Below are 18,733 nucleotides of genomic sequence, written 5' to 3'. Positions count from 1 at the left end.
TTCACAGGTTAACTCCTGAGATAGGAAGGTCCACCACATGTTTTCTGTGGATCTCAGAAGAAGGTGTAATCTAATTGAAACATGCGATCCATTGTCTGAATTTCTCCAATTGTGATGAATTGTGATTGTTTTTCATATTTGTTAAATGACTTCAGAATTAACATTCAAAGCAACAGCTGCATTCTTTTAACCTTGAGACTTTCAGCAAATCCATAGAATATTGAAATAGCTTCTGAACAGCAAGCTTCAATGACACACTTAAAAAATGATTGTCACCTGCTGGCAGGGTAGCACAGCGGGTAAAGCTGCTGCCTCACACCGCCAGAGTTCCGGGTTCAATCCTGAAATTGTTCGCTGCGTGTGTGAAGTCTGCAGGTTCACCCGATGACTGGGTTTTGTTTGTGTGTTTTGGTTTCCTCCCAGGCCCAAAGTTGTGTAGGTTTGTAAGTTACTTATCCTCTGTAAATAGCCCCTGGTGTGTCGGAAGTGGATGTGAAAGTGGGATAACACAGAACTAATGTGAATGGTTGACATGGCTTCAGTGGGCAGAAGGGCCCGTTTCCATGTTGTATACTTTCAATTTAATTAAACTGAAAATCGTTTACTATTCATTACATCTTGCACATGGCACGGATGTTTAAAGATAAATTGAAATTGCTTGATACAATCAAGAATTTGCTCATCGGATGGCTTCTTGTTTTGCAGGCTGGAAAGCTGGATCCTCATTTGGTTCTTGACCAGTTACGCTGCAATGGTGTATTGGAGGGAATTAGAATCTGCCGTCAAGGATTTCCAAACAGAATAGTCTTCCAAGAGTTCAGACAGAGGTAGTGTTTGGGGGGGGAGAGGGTAGAATTACTAGAGTGTTTGTGCAATGTTGAATCACCTCAAACTTCTGAGGAATGAACAATGACTGCTCTAACTTTAGATAGCTCCTCTGTCCCTCTCTTTCCCCTCCCCCTTCCCACTGTCTTCCTGTCTCCAACTACATCCTTTCTTTGTCCCGCCCCCTCCCCTGACATCAGTCTGAAGAAGGGTCTCAACCCAAAATGTCACCCATTCCTTCTCTCCTGAGATGCTGACTGATCCGCTGAGTTACTCCAGCATTTTGTGATACCTTCAATCTTCTGAGGAAGCAGAGGCATTGGTGAACATTCGTTATGATTGCATCGGTGAGCTGTGCCCAGGACAGATCGTCGGAGATGTGAACACCTAAGAACTTGAAGCTTTAGATCCTTTCTACTGCTGTCCTGCTGATGAAGACCAGTGCATGAAGATAGGACTGTGTTCATTTTATCATATTTGTGTGCAATGTTTGAGGGCAAAATTGGATTGGAGCTATTTTTGTTTGTCACGGAAAATGGTCTTAAATTTAAAGCCATTTAACCTAATCATTTTACATGACAGAAACGGTGTATTAGCATCAAGATGTTGAAATATAATTTTGAAGTGAATTTTGTTCTTGGTAAAAGAATGCTGTCCACGCTGAAGCCCCGATGTTGTGAATTGTCCAAAAGGGGGACTGGGGTGTGCAAGTCTCGACTTTATGGTGTTTAAAATAAACAATAGTGGAATCTCTCAATTTAAAATTAACATTTTAACATGAGGTAATAAAAGGGCTCTTTTGAAAGTTGGATGTGAGGTCTGTAAGCATTTTCTTTCCTTCCCAGGTATGAGATCTTGACCCCCAACTCCATTCCAAAAGGCTTCATGGATGGCAAACAAGCCTGTGAACGAATGGTAGGTAATTAGTTTTCCATTTTTATTATTGTAAGCTTTTGACACTGCACAAGATAAATTATTGGTGCTTTTGCAAATATTAAAAATATAGAACATACAAACATCGAAAAATAGGTGCATTTGGCCCTTCAAGCCAGCACCGCCATTCAATATGATCATGGCCGATCATCTAAAATCAGTACCCCGTTCCTGCTTTTGCCCCATATCACTTGATTCCTTTAGCCCGAAGAGCTAAATCTAACTCTCTCTTGAAAACATCCAGTGAATTGGCCTCCAATGCATTCTGTGGCAGAGAATTCCACAGATTCACAACTCTGGGTGAAGAAGTTTTTCCTAATCTCAGTCCTAAATGGCCTACCCCTTATTCTTAAGCTGTGATCCCTGGTTCTTGACTCCCCCAACATCGGGAACATTTTTCCTGCATCTAGCCTGTCCAATCCTTTAAGAATTTTCTATAAACTATAAACTTGAATATCCATTAGAAATTGTTACATTACATCTGGATTTAGCATTTTCTTTCTGGGTAATGTGGGCATTAATCTCTCTTCCTATTTAGTTCAATTTTTGTCAATGTAACTTTTATAGTGGACAGTATCCAAAACTGGGCGGCACAATTGTGCAGCGGTTAATGGTGTTGCCTATCATAGGGTTTGATCCTGATCGTGGGTGCTGAGTGTGTGGAGTTAGCAAGTTCTCCCTGTGACAGCTTGACTTTCCTCCCACTTGCCCAAGGTGTGCTTGTTCATGTGGGTGGAAAGTGCGTTCAAAGCTGTGGGAGAAGGCAGGAGAATCAGATTGGGGGGGATAATTAGATCAGCCATGATTGAATAGAGGAGCAGACTCGATCATCAGTTTGAAGAAGGGTCTCGCTCCAAAACATCACCCATTCCTTCTCCCCAGAGATGCTGCCTGTCCCGCTGAGATACTCCAGCATTTTGTGTCTAGCAGCGGAACAGACTCGATGGGCCAAATTTCCTAATTCTACTCCTATGTCTTATGGATGGGGTGGGCAGAATTGATGGAATGCAAAAGGGAAAATGGGATTATAGTGGTGCAGGCAGTGGGTATGAATGCTGTGGGATGAAGGGTTTGGTTCTGTGCCCTGTGGTGTATTGAATGAACAGTTCCATATAATTTTCTTCATGGATATTTAATATTGGCTACCATTTTCTCCTTACTTGGGAATCAGATTCATTCCTTGGAATTGGACCCCAATTTATTCCGTATTGGCCAGAGTAAGATCTTCTTTCGTGCCGGGGTTCTAGCGCATTTGGAAGAAGAGCGGGATCTGAAGATCACTGATATAATCATTCTCTTCCAAGCTGTCTGCCGTGGTTATCTGGCTCGAAAGTAAGTTTTACACTTGCCATGTTATTTTTTGTTGCTCTCCTGGAATGGAATCCATTGAAACTTCAATTGATAGCTAGAATCTTTCAATAGTTTTTGATGACCAGCACTGACTCATTTTTCTTGTACATTTGGGGGAAATTGTGGCGCAGCAGAGTTGCTGTCTTACAGCGCCAAAGACACAGGTTCGATCCTGACCACGGGCGCTGTCTGTACAGAGTTTTTATGTTCTCCCTGTGACCTGCATGGGTTTTCTCCAGGTGCTCCTGTTTCCTCCACACTCCAAAGACGTACAAGTTACTAGGTTAATTGCCTTCGGTTAAAAAAAAAAAAAGTAAATTGTCCCTTGTGAGTGTAGGATAGTGTTAGTATGTGGAGATTGCTGGTCAGCATGGACTTGGGGGTCGAAGGGCCTGTTTCCGCACTGTATCTCTAAAATAAATTAAATGGCACTATTCAGACTGATTGTTCAAACTGGATGTAGGAAATTCATGTGTTCACAATAACTAGGTCAAAAAACCTCAACTTGGTAGTAATCTACTGTGTTTAGAGAAGTTAGACAGATAAAATGAATATTTTCAATATCTGTTGGGCCCTGACTCAAACTACACGCAGCGCCTGACCTATGAATCAATCCTGTCTTCTCTCAACAAAATACCTTAAGCATTATCAACCCCTGCTGGTGTAAAATGATCTTCATCTTCCCAGTTGAATAACTTGTGTCAAGCTTGCTAATGGTTGATTGATGGTATTAAGTACAAGATACAGTAAATATGTGTAAGGTCACCTCAGTTAGCAGAGGAAGAATAAGGCTTGTTGCTAAAAATAACATGTACCTTCTGGGCAATTTAACATTGCAGTTTGAGGTTAGAACAGGAGATATATACAGATTGAGCTTTTTGTTACTTAAGCAACTTCTAGCCACTCTGCACAAATGTTATATGGTTTAGTATGTTGTATTCTTTGTTGTCCTTTGCCATAGAATCATAAAGCATGGTGCCTTCAGCCAACTTGTCCAAGCCAACCAAGTTACTTAACTCTGCTACTCCCACTTAACTGCTCCATATTCCTCCAAACTGTTCATATATACCTGTCCGCATGTCTTTTAATGACATAATAATTGTACCTGCCTCTACCACTTCACCTTGCAGTTTATTCCATGTTCACATCACCCTCTATGAAGGGGGGAGAATGTTGCCTCTCGGGTCCTATGTATATCTTCCCCCTCTCACCTTAAACCTGTGTCTTATTGTCCTTGAGTCAACGTGAAAACTGTTGCTGCTTAATGGTAAATCTATTCTTTGTTTTAGTGATACAGCGCGAAAACAGGCCCTTGGCCTACGTAGTCCACGCCGACCATCGATCACCCATACACTAATTCGATGTTATCCCAGTTTTGCAACCCACACACAAGGGGCAATTTACAGAAGCCAATTAACCTGCAAACCTGCACGCCTTTAGGATGAGGGAGGAAACCGAGTCACCAGAAAAAAACCCCATGCGGTCACAGGGAGAACATACAAACTCCGCAGAGACCGTACACATAGTCGTGTTTGAACCCGGGTCTCTGGCGCTGTGATGCAGCAGCTCCACCCCTGCACCACTGTGCCGCCATGTTCCTGTGGAGTTGTTTCAGGGTGCTGTGCACAAGGAATGTTTATAATGTAAGGGGAAAAGTAGATCATCAGTACAGCTTTTATAACATGTCAACTTTCCTTCGAGGGGGTCAAAGAACATAGTTTTTATTTCATACTGCATTGCAAATACACCACTGAGACTGAGTCCAGAATTTTAGAAAGTAGGATTTCAGCCCAAGTAGTTATCGGTGCATTTATTAAAGAATACTCTGAAACAATTCCTCGAGATACAATTCAGCATGAATTATTTGATCTGCGTGGCTCTGCAATCAACCTTTCAAAAACCTGAGCTACTCTTCTTTCTCTTTTTAAAAAAAATTGGAGGATTTGGACTCGTGCCCTTGTATTTCTTCGAAAAGCTGTTTCAGCGTTGGAGCTGGTATTTAAGGAAAAAATGCCCTTTTTAACAAGATTTATGTTCCTGCTTTGACACTTAACCTTGAAGCTGCAGGAATGGCAAGAACTGAGTCTGTAATGTCGTATTCCTGCAGGAGGAATATATGTCTGGAAGTTTTGAAATATTATTCTTATAAATATTGTACTCTCTTGACGCATCTGTTTCCATCTATCACGTCTAACTTGATTCCAATTCCTATCCATCTGTCCCTATTTCATTCCATCTCCTATACTGAAGGAGATAAACTGTTGGTGCCAGTGTCCATAATAATCATACAGCTTGCCATGCATCTTCATAGATATAACCATTTTTGGTCAATTATGTCCCTCGTTTAAAATTCTGTTTTTAACATTAAATGTCTGCTTTGCATTCAGCTCTCCCTTTCCATTCTGAATTTTACTTTTGAGCAGATCTCCCAAGTCTGCACATGAAAAACATAGGGGTTCAGAAGTGTGTAGATGCTAAATGATTACTGACTCACTGTTCAACCACAGGGTTAATATTTAGTTTTCCTGCATGCTGCATTTAAAAAAACAGCCTGGCTCTTTAATCTATCCAGTTAAGGGGATGAAGTTTGTAGTTTCTCCAAACTACTTTTGAGTCCTGATGAGTTCATGGTGTTGAGTGTATGACCTTTCACCCCTCCCAACCCTTCCGAATTTGGCAGAAAGTTTCCACTTATTTCGTTTCCGCCATTCCGATTTCGCCTCTCATTTTTCCGCAAAACAGTCAGTAATTGCAATTTGTCAATTCGCTCGCTAGGCGTTCCGTGAGAAATCCCCGCGCCCTGAAGTCCCCCCAAAAATGTGGCGCCAAGGCTGGGCAAGGCAGCCAATGTTGACCTTATCGGGACTTCCAAGGCCAATTTGTCAATTCGGCCGTTAGAGGTTGCTAAGGGTTCCGCGGGAAATCCTCGCCGCCCTGGAAGTCTCCCCGAAAATGTGGCACCTAGGCTGGGCGAGGCAGCCAATCTCAATCTCATCGGGACTTCCACGGCCGATCGGTGGGTTGAATTTGCAACCTGCGGCCGGGGCCTGGAACTCCAGCCCAGCTGGAGCCAGCACATCTATCCCCGTAGCCGACTTCCTTGGCCTGCTGGATAAACCAGCAAAGCTCTGGAACCAAGAGTGGCAGAAAATCAGTGGTGGAACTGTAATGAGTAAATATTAAATTTAAGTGCAAGATTATATAACATATTAATTAATTAAGATGGGGTTAAAATATAAAACACTGCAGAAAAGCCAATTACCACCTTTTGGGGCTGATTATTAATTAATGTGCGAATTTACTACGTACTTCCGTATGTTTAGTCGAGTCGCATATATCAACTCTTTCTTCATAACTTAGTCATACATTTTATGACCATTGTTCTTTTATTCAATACCAAGAGAATAAGGAAAAAGCAAAATAGAAAAAAAAATCAAAAAAAAAAATCTTTGTGTTGCAAAAAGTGTCTGTTCAAATACCTTTCTATAAATAGCAGAATATACTCATGATAAGCCTGAAATTGTACATGTAGTCCACGATCTATAGACTGCTGGAAATAATAGTAGTTTTTCACACATGAATGTAATGCAACGCATGTGCACATTCGGCGTGCATACTTTTTTTTGCTGAAAAGTTGCATTGCACGCCATATTATGAATTTTGATGTAAAATTCGGAATTTTGGCATCAAAATCATGAATTTGTAAAATCAAATGTTGGGTAGTCTGGACCTTTTGCCCGTATGATGCAGTGGTGTTAACCAGCAGAAATGTTGGAGAATTAGGTATTGTCTCTTTAACAAATTTAAGGCAGTGGTAATGTGATAGAAAAGACAAACGTGGCGCAGCTGGTAGTGCTGCTGCCTCACAGGGCTCTAGTGATATGGAATTAATCAGTGGCGCAGCTAGTAGATCTGCCTCGCAGCACCAGAGACTCTGGTTCGATCCTGACCTCGGGTGCTGACTGTTGCATGTTCTCCCTGTGACCAGGTGGGCTTCCTTTGGGTGCTCTGGTGTCCTCTCGCATCCCATAGACGTAGGTTAATTGGCCTCTAACTTGATCTTCATGTGTAGGGAATGGATGCGAAAGTGGGATAACATAGAGCTACTATGAATGGGTGATCGATAGTCAGCATGGAGTTGGTGGGCTGAAGGGCTCGTTTCAATGCTACATTTTTCCATTAAAAACATTTAACGTTGTCTACGCACAAGCTCTGTGTAACTACATGCCTTTTTACTGGTATCCCTCACATCCCCAAGATATAGGTGGATAGAATAATTGACTACGGTAAATTGCTTAATGTGTGTAGGGTATTTGGGGGGATGTGGGAAGAATGTGCAGGGTTGGTGTAAATGGGATTTCAATGGGCTGAAAGGCCATGCTGTATTCCTTTTACGACTCATTGACAACTGAATTGGCTTAATCTGCAAATTAAATTAATACTCTTCTTTGCTTTACAGATCATTCTTAAGAAAACAACAACAGTTGAGTGCACTGAAGGTTTTGCAAAGGAACTGTGCTGCTTACCTAAAGCTCAGACACTGGCAGTGGTGGCGACTCTTCACCAAGGTTGGATTTGCACCATGTCTCCACAGATAGTCCAGAACTGAGATTACGCACACTTGCTTATGTTATTAGACAGTTCACAACCCAATGGTGTGAACGTTGAATTCTCCAATTCTAAGTAGCCCCCTCCTCCCACCCCTTCTCGTTCCTGTGCCTCCACCCGGGTGCACACTAATTTCCCCCATTCCCCCCCTCCCCCAAATCCATCCTCCCCATCCACCTATATGCCTCCCTCTGGTTTGACATTTCACACTTCTTCCCTCTTGACCTGACTCCTTTTCATCACTGGCCTTCATCACATACTCCATTCATCAAATCCCTCCTCACCTATATCCATCTATCATTCATCAGACTTTGTTTCTTCTTCCCCACTCGATCCACACTACAATCAGTCTGAGGATGAATGCCTACCCGAAACAGTCTATTCATTCCCTCCACAGATGCTGCCTGACCCACTGTGTTACTCCAGCACTGTCTTACATATGTTAACAAATTGCTGTAAGATTATGAACCTCGTTATTTTTGGATTTGAATTTGATGTACACTCGGGATCGCTTTTGATTTTTTAAAAAACCAACTTTTTAATGAAGTTTAAAGCAGCTTTTTTTGTTGTTGTTAGAACGCCATCTTCATTTGCCAAGTTTTTTTGTTTTAGGTTAAGCCACTGTTACAAGTAACCCGTCAGGAGGAAGAATTGCTATCCAAAGAGGATGAACTGACGAAGGTGAAAGAGAAGCACGTAAAGGTGGAGGCAGATCTTACAGCGATGGCAAGAAAGCATCAGCAGGTGTGTAGAGTCGTGAACATTACGTGGCTTTAAGTTCCATGGCAACTATTTCAACCTAAACATCTAAAATGTACACTTTTTTCCAGAAGTAGGATAAACTAACAGAGCCAATTCTAAAAGAATAGTGAGATCCTAGGGTATTTTTGCATAGTTTGTCGAGAATGGCAGAGGAGGTTTAGATCTAGATTTATTTAGATTTAGAGATACAGCGCAGAAACAGGCCCTTCGGCCCACCGGGTCCGTGCCGCCCAGCGATCCCCGCACACTAACACTATCCTACACCCGCTAGGGACAATTTTTACATTTGCCCAGCCAATTAACCTACATACCTGAACGTCTTTGGAGTGTGGGAGGAAACCGAAGATCTCGGAGAATACCCACGCAAGTCACGGGGAGAACGTACAAACTCCGTACAGACGGCGCCCGTAGTCAGGATCGAACCTGAGTCTCCGGCGCTGCATTCGCTGTAAGGCAGCAACTCTACCGCTGTGCCACCGTGCCGTAGATCGAAGGTAGACACAAAATGCTGAGTTACTCCTACACAGTTCTTTCCTACACAGAGTAGGTTTAGAGTTTGTTTCTTTTTTAAAACAAAAAGAATATGGGATCCTGAGCTTTATAAGTAGAGGTAAAGAGTGCACAGCAGAAAACTCATGATGATCGAGCAGAGTTTGCAGACATAATAAGTATTTCCCCGTTCTTTGTGCCGTCTTTTGGAGAAATTGATAAGACATTGACGAAGATGTTGAAAAGAGGAATCAGAAACATTCTAAATATGAGGGACTACAATTTTGTGGCCAGACAGAAGAACGTGTTTTTAGTCCTTGCACGGAGATGATTTTGAAAAAATTGACCCGGACTATTTAAATAGACAGTAGATGGAGAGATACAGTTTCCCTTGAATAATTCAGTAACTGGGGTACATGAAACAAAGGTAACTGCCAAATAGCCAAAAGTGTAATGAAATATTGCATGGGGATTTGTTTGGGACTGGAAGACTATCATAGTAGGAGACAGACAGATTAAATGATTGGGTTTACAAGAACTGAATAAGTGAAAGGTTTGCAGGGCAAACAGTGACTGGGACGAGCTCGAGCACTGAACCATTATGATCTCAATGACCTTGTTCTATGCTGCAATTGCTCTGTGATTGCGTGATTCTATCTGGAGACTGGTTTGTTAATATTAGACCGACTGAAAAGTCAAAACATTGAATCCGTTTGTGCCGAAGTTGTCGTGAGATTCCACACAGAGTGCGTGGAGTGCACCACAGTGACGCAGCGGGAGAGTTTGGTGCTTTTTATTATTCCAAATCTGGGTTGTGATGTAGACAGAATCGATCCGTAGGAAGTTGCCACTGTTCTGTTGACTGAGACATTTATGGGAATAAAATGTTTAGCTTTGTATTTTTACCCCACCTTTTACGAGGCACAGCATTTCCAAGGACTTCACAATAAAAAAAATATATATATTTAGCCACTTAAACAGAATGCAATGACCATAGTGGCGCAGCAGTAGAGTTGCTGCCTTGCAGCGCCAGAGACACAGGTTCGATTCTGACTGCGGGTGCTGTCTGTCCAGAGTTTGTGCGTTCTCCCCATGACCGCGTGCCTTTTCTCCGGATGCCCTGGTTTCCTCCCACATTCCAAAGACGTTCAGGTTTGTAGGTTAATTGGCTTCTGTAAATTGTCCCTAGTGTGTAGAATAGAACGAGCGTCTAGGATGTTTGCTGGTCGCCATGGTCTCGGTGGGCTAAAGGGCCCATTTCCATGCTGTATCTCTAAAAATAGAAACTTTCATGTTTTCTCTTCTGTGAAATCTTTTCAATGTGTAGGGAAAATATAACACCTGAAAGAGACAGAGGTGGAATTGAAACCTTTTCTATTGGCCGAGTCAAAGTTAGGGTGAGGGCTGGGGGGAGATGGGTCCTTCCATAGGCTGGGGTGAGATGGGTCATTCTTTGCTTGGGTTTAGAAACAAATATAGTGAGTTATGTGCATCATGCCAATGTATGTATGATGTGAATTTCATTAAATGCTGGAAATTTATGTTTGTAAATTGTGATCAAAGGATAAAACTGTAAAAGACCACTTCTCAAGTAGACACAACTGCAGTTTCTGATTTACAAAAAAACCAAAGTGCTGCAGTAACTCAATGGGTCCAGCAACAATTCTGGAGAATATTAATGGATGCCATTTTGGTTCAGGAACTGAAGAAGGGTCCCAATGCACAATGTTGTCTATTCATGTCCTCCAGAGGTGCTGCCTGACCTCCTGAGTCACTCCAGTACTTTGTCACTATTCTCAGGTATTGCCTACAACTGTATAAGATTTTCTCAGTCATACTGGTTAGACAGAAGCTCCAATGCTGAGGTGTATTTTCACATGCTGGTCATCTAGTTCTGAATGGTTTTGTTAGTGTAACTTGTTGTTCAGCGTATCAGTGATGAAATGTGATGAATGCTCCATCTAGATCATTGAAGAGAAGAATATTCTGGCTGAACAGCTGCAAGCTGAGACTGAGCTCTTTGCAGAAGCAGAGGAAATGCGAGTACGTCTGGCCAATAAAAAGCAGGAACTGGAGGAAATCTTGCACGATTTGGAAGCGAGAGTGGAGGAAGAGGAGGAACGAAACCAGCAAATGCAGAATGAAAAGAAGAAAATGCAACATCATGTTCAGGTGCGTACACAGTTGATAACTGATTAACTTTTTTTTTTTTAAGTGTTTGTACAAAGGTGGATGGATACTAGCCATTGCCATTTTGTGGTATCTGAGTAAAGTCTGTATTTGTGTCCAGATTTGATGTGACGCTCCTAATTATTTGAGGATGGATAATTTTACCTGTACATGCAGTTTTGGCCATTATTGATCTATAATTTTTAAGCCATATTTTAAATCATGAAATTACAGAAAAAAAGTTGCACTGCATCTATGAAGAAATATTTTGAACATTGAAGTAACATTTAAAGTTCAGTTTTTCCCTCCTCATATCTCCCTGCCTAATCCCTCTTGCTCCCAATTATTTGAGGATGGATAATTTTACCTGTACATGCAGTTTTGGCCATTATTGATCTATAATTTTTAAGGCATATTTTAAATCATGAAATTACGGGAAAAAAGTTGCACTGCATCTGTGAAGAAATATTTTGAACATTGAAGTAACATTTAAAGTTCAGTTATTTCCCCCCCGTATCTCCCTGCCTAATCCCTTTTGCCAATTGTTATTTTGCCCCACTTGACATCTGCCAAGTCTTTTATGAAAAATTTAGAGAGGAAAAAATGTCTCAAGGTAGCTGTTTTGAATAATTCTCAAACATGCCCGTGTGTTACTTGCCAAATACAGTGGCTGCCTTCAAATTGCTGAGATATCGGGGTTATAACTCGTGCACAAACCAGTAATTTAATGATGTTTTCTTACCAGGATCTAGAAGAACAACTCGATGAAGAGGAAGGAGCTAGGCAGAAGCTTCAGCTTGAGAAAGTAACAGCAGAGGCTAAAATCAAGAAAGTGGAAGAAGAAATCTTGATGTTGGAAGACCAGAATTCTAAATTAACAAAAGTGAGTTCCACTGTTTTAATGGCCATTACAAAATACGTCAAAATGTAATTGGTGACAGTTACACGTTCAATCTTTGGGGAAAGTATTGTGAGTAGAACTGTATTTGATTTTTTAAATTTCAGATTTTCCAGTTGTTTAATAATTTGTTTTTCCAGTTCATTTCGCTCTTGATTTAACCCCTTGGCATAATAAAGGCTGATTTATTTTCCACGTTGTATTCCTTTGGGGGGGGGATCTGAGGAATGGCCAACAATTCCTTCTCCAACTTGTCTTTTTACAAGTGATGTCCAGGTTGTTAGAACTTCAAGAATCGAATGCGTTGAAATGTTCTGTGTACTGAAACAGAATAACAAAATTCTTTCTTGCAGCAGCATAACTGGCCTGTAAACATAATAAACCAAAAAAATACATTTAAAAGACAATATTTTAGAAAAACAAAACTAAACCCTGAAGTCCCTACCACAGCCAAGACGGTCCACAGTTCAAAATTTAGTTGGTGTTTATAGTGTTCAATAGATTAATGGTTATTGGTAAGAACTGTTCTTCAAGATTCAAGATTCAAGATAGCTTTATTTGTCGTCCAATATTGGATGAAATTCAGTCACCCCCAGTCCAACAATAAAAGCATTAAATAGGCATTAAAATTACACAACCCCAAAAACACACAAAAAAAGAAACATCCATCAAGGAAACATCCATCACAGTGAGTCTCCTCCAGTCCTCTCCTCACTGTGATGGAAGGCCACAATGTATTTTCCCTTCTCCTGCCGTCCTCTCCCGCAGTCAGGTTGTTGTGGTTGCAGGCCGCGCCGGACGGTCCGCAGCGGCCCGAGCCTAAGGCGAGTCGCAGCCGCTCCCGCAGCCTCCGAAGACGGCCGGCTCCGCCGATGATAAGTCCGATCCGGGGCGGGCGAACACGCTGCCACTACTGCTGCACGTCGGGACGGTCGTGGCTCCCGACATTGAAGCCCCCGCCCAGCAGAGAAAAATCCCGCGGCATATTTTAGGCCGCGCCGGACGGTGAAATGTCCGTGACCCAAGCCCCGCAACCCGGGGCGGGCGAACACGCTGCCGCTGCCGGAGCTCCCGATGTCGGCATCCACGCGGCCCGAGCCTAAGGCGAGTCGCAGCCGCTCCTGCAGCCTCCGAGGACGGCCGGCTCCGGTGATGGTAAGTCCGATCCGCGGGCTCTGCGAACTGGAGCCCTGGAGGCCGCCAGCTCCAGGAGTTGGGTCGTTGGTAGGCCGCAGCAGGAATGGAGACACGGCCCAGAAAACAAAGGTCGGGTCTCCGTTCGGAAAGGACACCTATTTACAATTTTACAGTTCCCCCCTCCCCCCCCCCACATACACACATAGTACACAAACACAAAAACACCACATCACAACTACAATTAAGACAAAAAAACAACAAAAACACAAAGACAAATGGACCGCAGGTAAGCCGCAGCTGCTATGGCAGCGCCGCCATTTTGGATCCTGGTGGTTAGTTTTCAGACTCCTAAATCACTTTCCCGATGGCAGGAGTGAAAAGAGAGCACGCCCAGGATGGTGTGGGTCCTTGCTGATGCTGGCTGCATTTTTTGAAGCAGCGACTCCTGTGGATCCCTTTGTTGAGGAGTTCGGGACCTGTGATGGACCGGGCAATGCCCACTGCTTAATGTAATCTCGTTTGTTCCTGGGTGTTTGAGTTGCTGAACCAGGTCATGATGCAACCAGTTAATATGCTCTCTACTCTACACCTGTACAATTTTGAGAGTATTCGTCAACACGCTGAATCTCCTCAATCTGCTAAGAAAGTGGAGGTGTCGATGGGCGTTCTTTATAATTGCTTCAATTTGCAGAGTCCAGGATAGATCTTCTGTGAGAGGAGGATTTAGTAACAGGTCTGGGTTAAGACATGGTCATAGAATTGGAAGAAGGGTCTCGACCCGAAAATTCCTTCTCTCCAGAGATGCTACCTGCCCCGCTAAGTTACTCCAGCATTTTGTATCTACCTTAGATCTTCAGAGATATGCACGCCCAGGAATTTGAAGTAATTGACTCTCTACCACTACCTGTCAATAAAGATAGGCTCATGGATCCTCAATCTTCCTCTTCTAAAGTCAACAGTTAGCTTCTTGGTCTTAGTAATGGTGAGAGCAAGGTGGTGTTTCTGGCACCATTCAATCAGATGATCGATCCCCTCCTAAACTCTGACTCTTGAGACTTGTCTTTAATGGGATCTGAGCACATGGGCAACTTGGAAACATGTTAAAGAATGTACCTTCATGTTGATATAGATTGCGTGGTTTCCTTTAAGTCGGGTCATTCATGATTTGAATCTTGCACAATCCTTTCCTTAACACCTTTAGTTGTTGGGAGAGTGATTTGGTTTTGGAAGATGCCAACTTATTAAATGAACTAGTGGTTAATTTAAAACATCTTTGTAATATGATAGGAGAAAAAATTGTATGAAGACCGGCTTTCTGAGTTTGCGTCACAACTGGCAGAGGAGGAGGAAAAAGCAAAGAGTCTGAGTAAAGTCAAGAACAAGCAAGAAATGATGATTACAGACCTAGAAGGTAAAGTGGCCTTGGTTTGAAGCCTTTGCTGATACACCACCATTATAATCAGTTTCATAAGGGATGAGCTTCATTTAGACAATTGGTGCAGGAGTAGGCCATTCAGCCCTTCGAGCCAGCACCGCCATTCACTGTGATCATGGCTGACCATTCACAATCAGTACTCCCGTTTCTGCTCTCTCTGAGAATTCCACAGATTTACAACTCTGAGTGAAAAAGTTTTTCCTCGTCTCTGTTCTAAATGGCCTACCCCTTGTTCTTAATTTGTAGCTTTGACACACAATGATTGTAATGTGAACTGCTGATAAATAAAAATGCAATTTAAACAGAAATATGTTACTATTTCAAACGTGATCCACCAGGTCCCTGAAGAGAAAGAATGTGATTGGTCTCTGGATTACTAGTCCAGGAACATTCAGAGCTCAATGATTTAGATTTTATTTTAGACTTTAGTGATACAGTGTGGAAACAGACCCTTTTTAAAGCCCTAAATGGACATTCCCCCCCCTTAATCAAAAATCTTCTAACCCCCCTCTCTAACTCCAGGTCCCTCAGGTCGGCCGACTTGGGGCTACTCACTATCCCGCGGTCTAGGTTTAAGCTCAGGGGTGACCGCGCTTTTGCGGTTGCAGCTCCTAGACTGTGGAAAAGCATCCCTCTCCCCATCAGAACTGCCCCCTCCATCGACTCCTTTAAGTCCAGGCTCAAAACCTATTTCTACTCCCTAGCGTTTGAGGCTCATTGAGGAGGCGCTGTGAACTGTTTGCGTGCTACTGTATGTTTCATTTTTTTCCTTAGTACCTAATCAGATGTACAGCACTTTGGTCAACGTGGGTTGTTTTTAAATGTGCTATACAAATAAAATTGACTTGACTTGACTTTGGCCCACCAAGTCCTCACTGACTGGCAATCACCCTGTACACTAGCACTATCCTGCACACTGGAGACAATTTACAAATTTTTCCGAAGCCAATGAATGTGCAAATGTGTATGTCTGGAGAAAACGGGAACATCCTGAAAAAACCTACATGGTCACAGGGAGAATGTACAAACTCTGTTCAGAGGGCACCCGCAGTCAGGACCAAACCTGGATCTCTGGCACTGTAAGGCAGCAACTCTACTACTGCACCACTACTGATTGATTTGGGGAGACAGGTTTAAAAGCTTCCAATTTCAGTTAATCACGTGGAAAATAAAGCTGGTTTTCTGAAATAAAACTAGTAATTTGATCATGAAACTACTGGGTAGTCGATTCCTGTCATTCTCAACTGGCCGATACAAAACAACACAGGCAGCAATGTGATCAACTCTTAACTGTAAGCCAGTGAGTCAGCTGGCTATGAGTAGGTTAAGGTGGGCAGGGCAGGTCAAAGCTAAATATCAATCATTATGGTTATGTGACGAAGATGCAGCCATCACTAATGAACACTGTAGACGCAGGAACTGTACATGCTGGTTTCCAAAAAGACACAAACTGCTGGAGTAACTCAGCAGGTAGAGCCAGCATCTGTGGAGAACATGGATTGGTGAAGTTTCAGGTTGGGACCCTTCTTCGGGCAAAGAATATGATTCTGAAGGGGGGGTCCCGACCTAAAATATCACCAATCCATATTCTCCACAGATGCTGCCTGGCCCACTGAGCTCCTCCAGCACTTTGTTCTATTAAAGATCCATTCCTATTTGCCCTTGAGATGGGGATGGTAGGCTGCCATCTTGGGGTGGTGATCTAGGATTTTCTCGGTCAGTTGGGGATGGGCACATCCTCTTAATGGGAGAAAACAGTTGTTCCTTCAAACTAGGTAAAGAAGGGGTGTTTAAAACAATACAGGGCCTTACAACTTTTTGATTCACTTTGTTTTTAATTTAATTTTATTCTAAATTGTGCATGGTTATTTGCTGGAGTCTTTTCATAGCTGTTACATTCACTGGTAATGGTAAGGTTTTTACAGACCGCTTGCCATGGTGTTCCCTCCTGGCTATGCTCAAGGCCTAGTTTGAGAGGTGAGAGCAAAATGTAATTGTTTAGTGCAAGTCTCCATTTACCTGTAAATCTGGCAGGTTACTTGCCACTGAAGATTCCTCCCTTAAAATGGATCCCAGCATTTGGCAACTTCCAACAGAGGAAGTTGGATAATAACAGAAACAGCGGTAGAGTTGCTGCTTTGCAGCCCATGAGACACTGAGGTACAATCCTGGCTATGGGTGCTGTCTGTATGGAGTTTGTACGTTCTGTGACCACGTAGGTTTTCTCCGGGTGCTCCGGTTTCCACCCACACTCCAAAGACATACAGGTTTGCAGGTTGTGTAGGAAGGAACTGCAGGTGCTGATTTATACCGAAGATAGACATAAAAAGCTGGAGTAACTCAATGGGACCGATGGCATCTTGACTCGTGGAGTGTCTCCAGGTTTTTTGTGTCTATCTCAGGTTAGTAGGTTAATTAACCTTGGTTAAAAAAATTGTGAATTGAACCTAGTGTGAAGGATAGTGTTAGTGTGTGTGGATCGCTGGTCGGCGCGGACTCAGGCCGAAGGGCCTGTTTCTGCACTGTATCTCTAAAGTCTAGAGTAAAGTCTAAGTCTAAAACCAGTAGAAATCCAGCAATTTAATTTGAATATTGTCTCACAAACACCTCCGTATACAATCCAACGTTTTTATTTTTTGTATACTAAAGTAGCATGTTTTTGTGAAAGTGTGATCTATGCAGCTTGATTTTTTAGTTAAATATGGTTGCTGGTAGTGGATAGAATTTTTGAAAGCCGAACATTCATACCATTGCGAGAGAAGAAATTATTTCTGAATATTCTTCGTTGTTGCTCTATTACTTTGTGTCAGAGTCATACAAGGTGGAAACAGGCCCTTCAGCCCAACTAGTCCACGCCAGCCAACATGTCCCATCTACACTAGTCCCACCTGCCTGCGCTTGACCCACAACTCTCTAAACCTATCCTATCCATGTACCTGTCTCTTGAACGTAACAATAGTACCCGCCTTAACAACCTACTCTGGCAGCTCGTTCCATTTACCCACCACCCGTGGTGTTTAAAATAAAACTCCTCGTGTTCTTATTCAATCTTTCCTCCCTCACCTTCAACCTATTGTGCAGATCGTTTGAAGAAGGAGGAGAAAACCAGACAAGAACTGGAAAAATCAAAGAGGAAACTGGATGGTGAGACCACAGATTTGCAAGATCAAATTGCTGAGTTACAGCAGCAGATTGAGGAACTGAAGATACAATTGGCGAAGAAAGAAGAGGAGCTACAGGCTGCCCTGGCCAGGTTAGAGAGCTGTACATCGATTGTACTCGTTATTGTAATGCAGGCACAATCATTCATTCCCATTTGCCACGGTGATGGTGAACTGCCATCTTGGTCTGGTGAATTTGTCTTATAAAGGCATTGCTGCAACATAGCGAGTTTGGAAGTTCTAGGACTGAGTCACAGATCTGGGATTGTTGTTGATGCTCTGTACTACATTTTGTAGATACACACAAGCTATGTTGAGGGTGTGATGGTTGATGGGATGTAAATCAAATAGGCTGCTTTGTATTGGACACCAAACCTGTTGAAGCTTCTCTCATCCAGCCAAGTTTTGTGACATCCACCACTCTCCTAATGCCTGGAAGTTGTTGAAATAGCTTTAACAAAGCAGGAGATGAGTCTCACACCACTGTAGTTATCCTTCATTCTTATTCTTCAGGCACAGCATTTGTGTGATGACTGCATGAAGAGCCCCCTGCCCCCACCACCCACTGATAGTAATGATTACTGCTGTAGAATGTCATCCACCACCCTATGTGTAACAAAAAAAAGCCCCAGACATCATTAAACTATGCTCACCCCTCCCCCCCCCCCCCCCCCCACCCTCACCTTAAAGCTAATCCTCAATCTGTGGTTTTCTTTCAGAGGTGACGAAGAAACTGTTCAGAAAAATAATGTTGTTAAACTAAACCGCGAGCTGCAGATTCAGATTTCTGAGCTACAGGAGGACCTGGAATCAGAGAAGGGCGCCCGCAACAAGGCAGATAAGCAGAAGAGAGATCTAAGTGAAGAGCTTGAAGCTTTGAAGACTGAACTGGAGGATACTTTGGATACCACAGCAGCTCAGCAAGAACTGAGGTGAAGTTCTTGGTTCTTGTACTGAAGCAATGAT

General features: G+C 42.8%; 1 protein-coding gene across 6 annotated transcripts in view; it reads left to right on the top strand.

Moving 5' to 3' along the window:
• LOC144594470 (myosin-10) overlaps positions 1–18,733 on the top strand; it is a 151,857-nt gene that overhangs the window by 102,695 nt on the left and 30,429 nt on the right. For all 6 annotated transcript variants that reach the window (XM_078400989.1, XM_078400988.1, XM_078400987.1 and 3 more), the window contains 10 exons: positions 706–827; positions 1,671–1,740; positions 2,930–3,090; positions 7,568–7,676; positions 8,329–8,460; positions 10,933–11,139; positions 11,882–12,019; positions 14,459–14,582; positions 17,688–17,859; positions 18,487–18,699. In XM_078400989.1, coding sequence (XP_078257115.1) covers positions 706–827; positions 1,671–1,740; positions 2,930–3,090; positions 7,568–7,676; positions 8,329–8,460; positions 10,933–11,139; positions 11,882–12,019; positions 14,459–14,582; positions 17,688–17,859; positions 18,487–18,699 — 1,448 coding nt within the window. The remainder of the gene's footprint in view (positions 1–705; positions 828–1,670; positions 1,741–2,929; positions 3,091–7,567; positions 7,677–8,328; positions 8,461–10,932; positions 11,140–11,881; positions 12,020–14,458; positions 14,583–17,687; positions 17,860–18,486; positions 18,700–18,733) is intronic.

This window comes from Rhinoraja longicauda, chromosome 6, assembly GCF_053455715.1.
Source record: "Rhinoraja longicauda isolate Sanriku21f chromosome 6, sRhiLon1.1, whole genome shotgun sequence".
In the NCBI taxonomy this organism is placed as follows: domain Eukaryota; kingdom Metazoa; phylum Chordata; class Chondrichthyes; order Rajiformes; family Arhynchobatidae; genus Rhinoraja; species Rhinoraja longicauda.
This window is presented reverse-complemented; position numbering and strand designations above follow the sequence as displayed.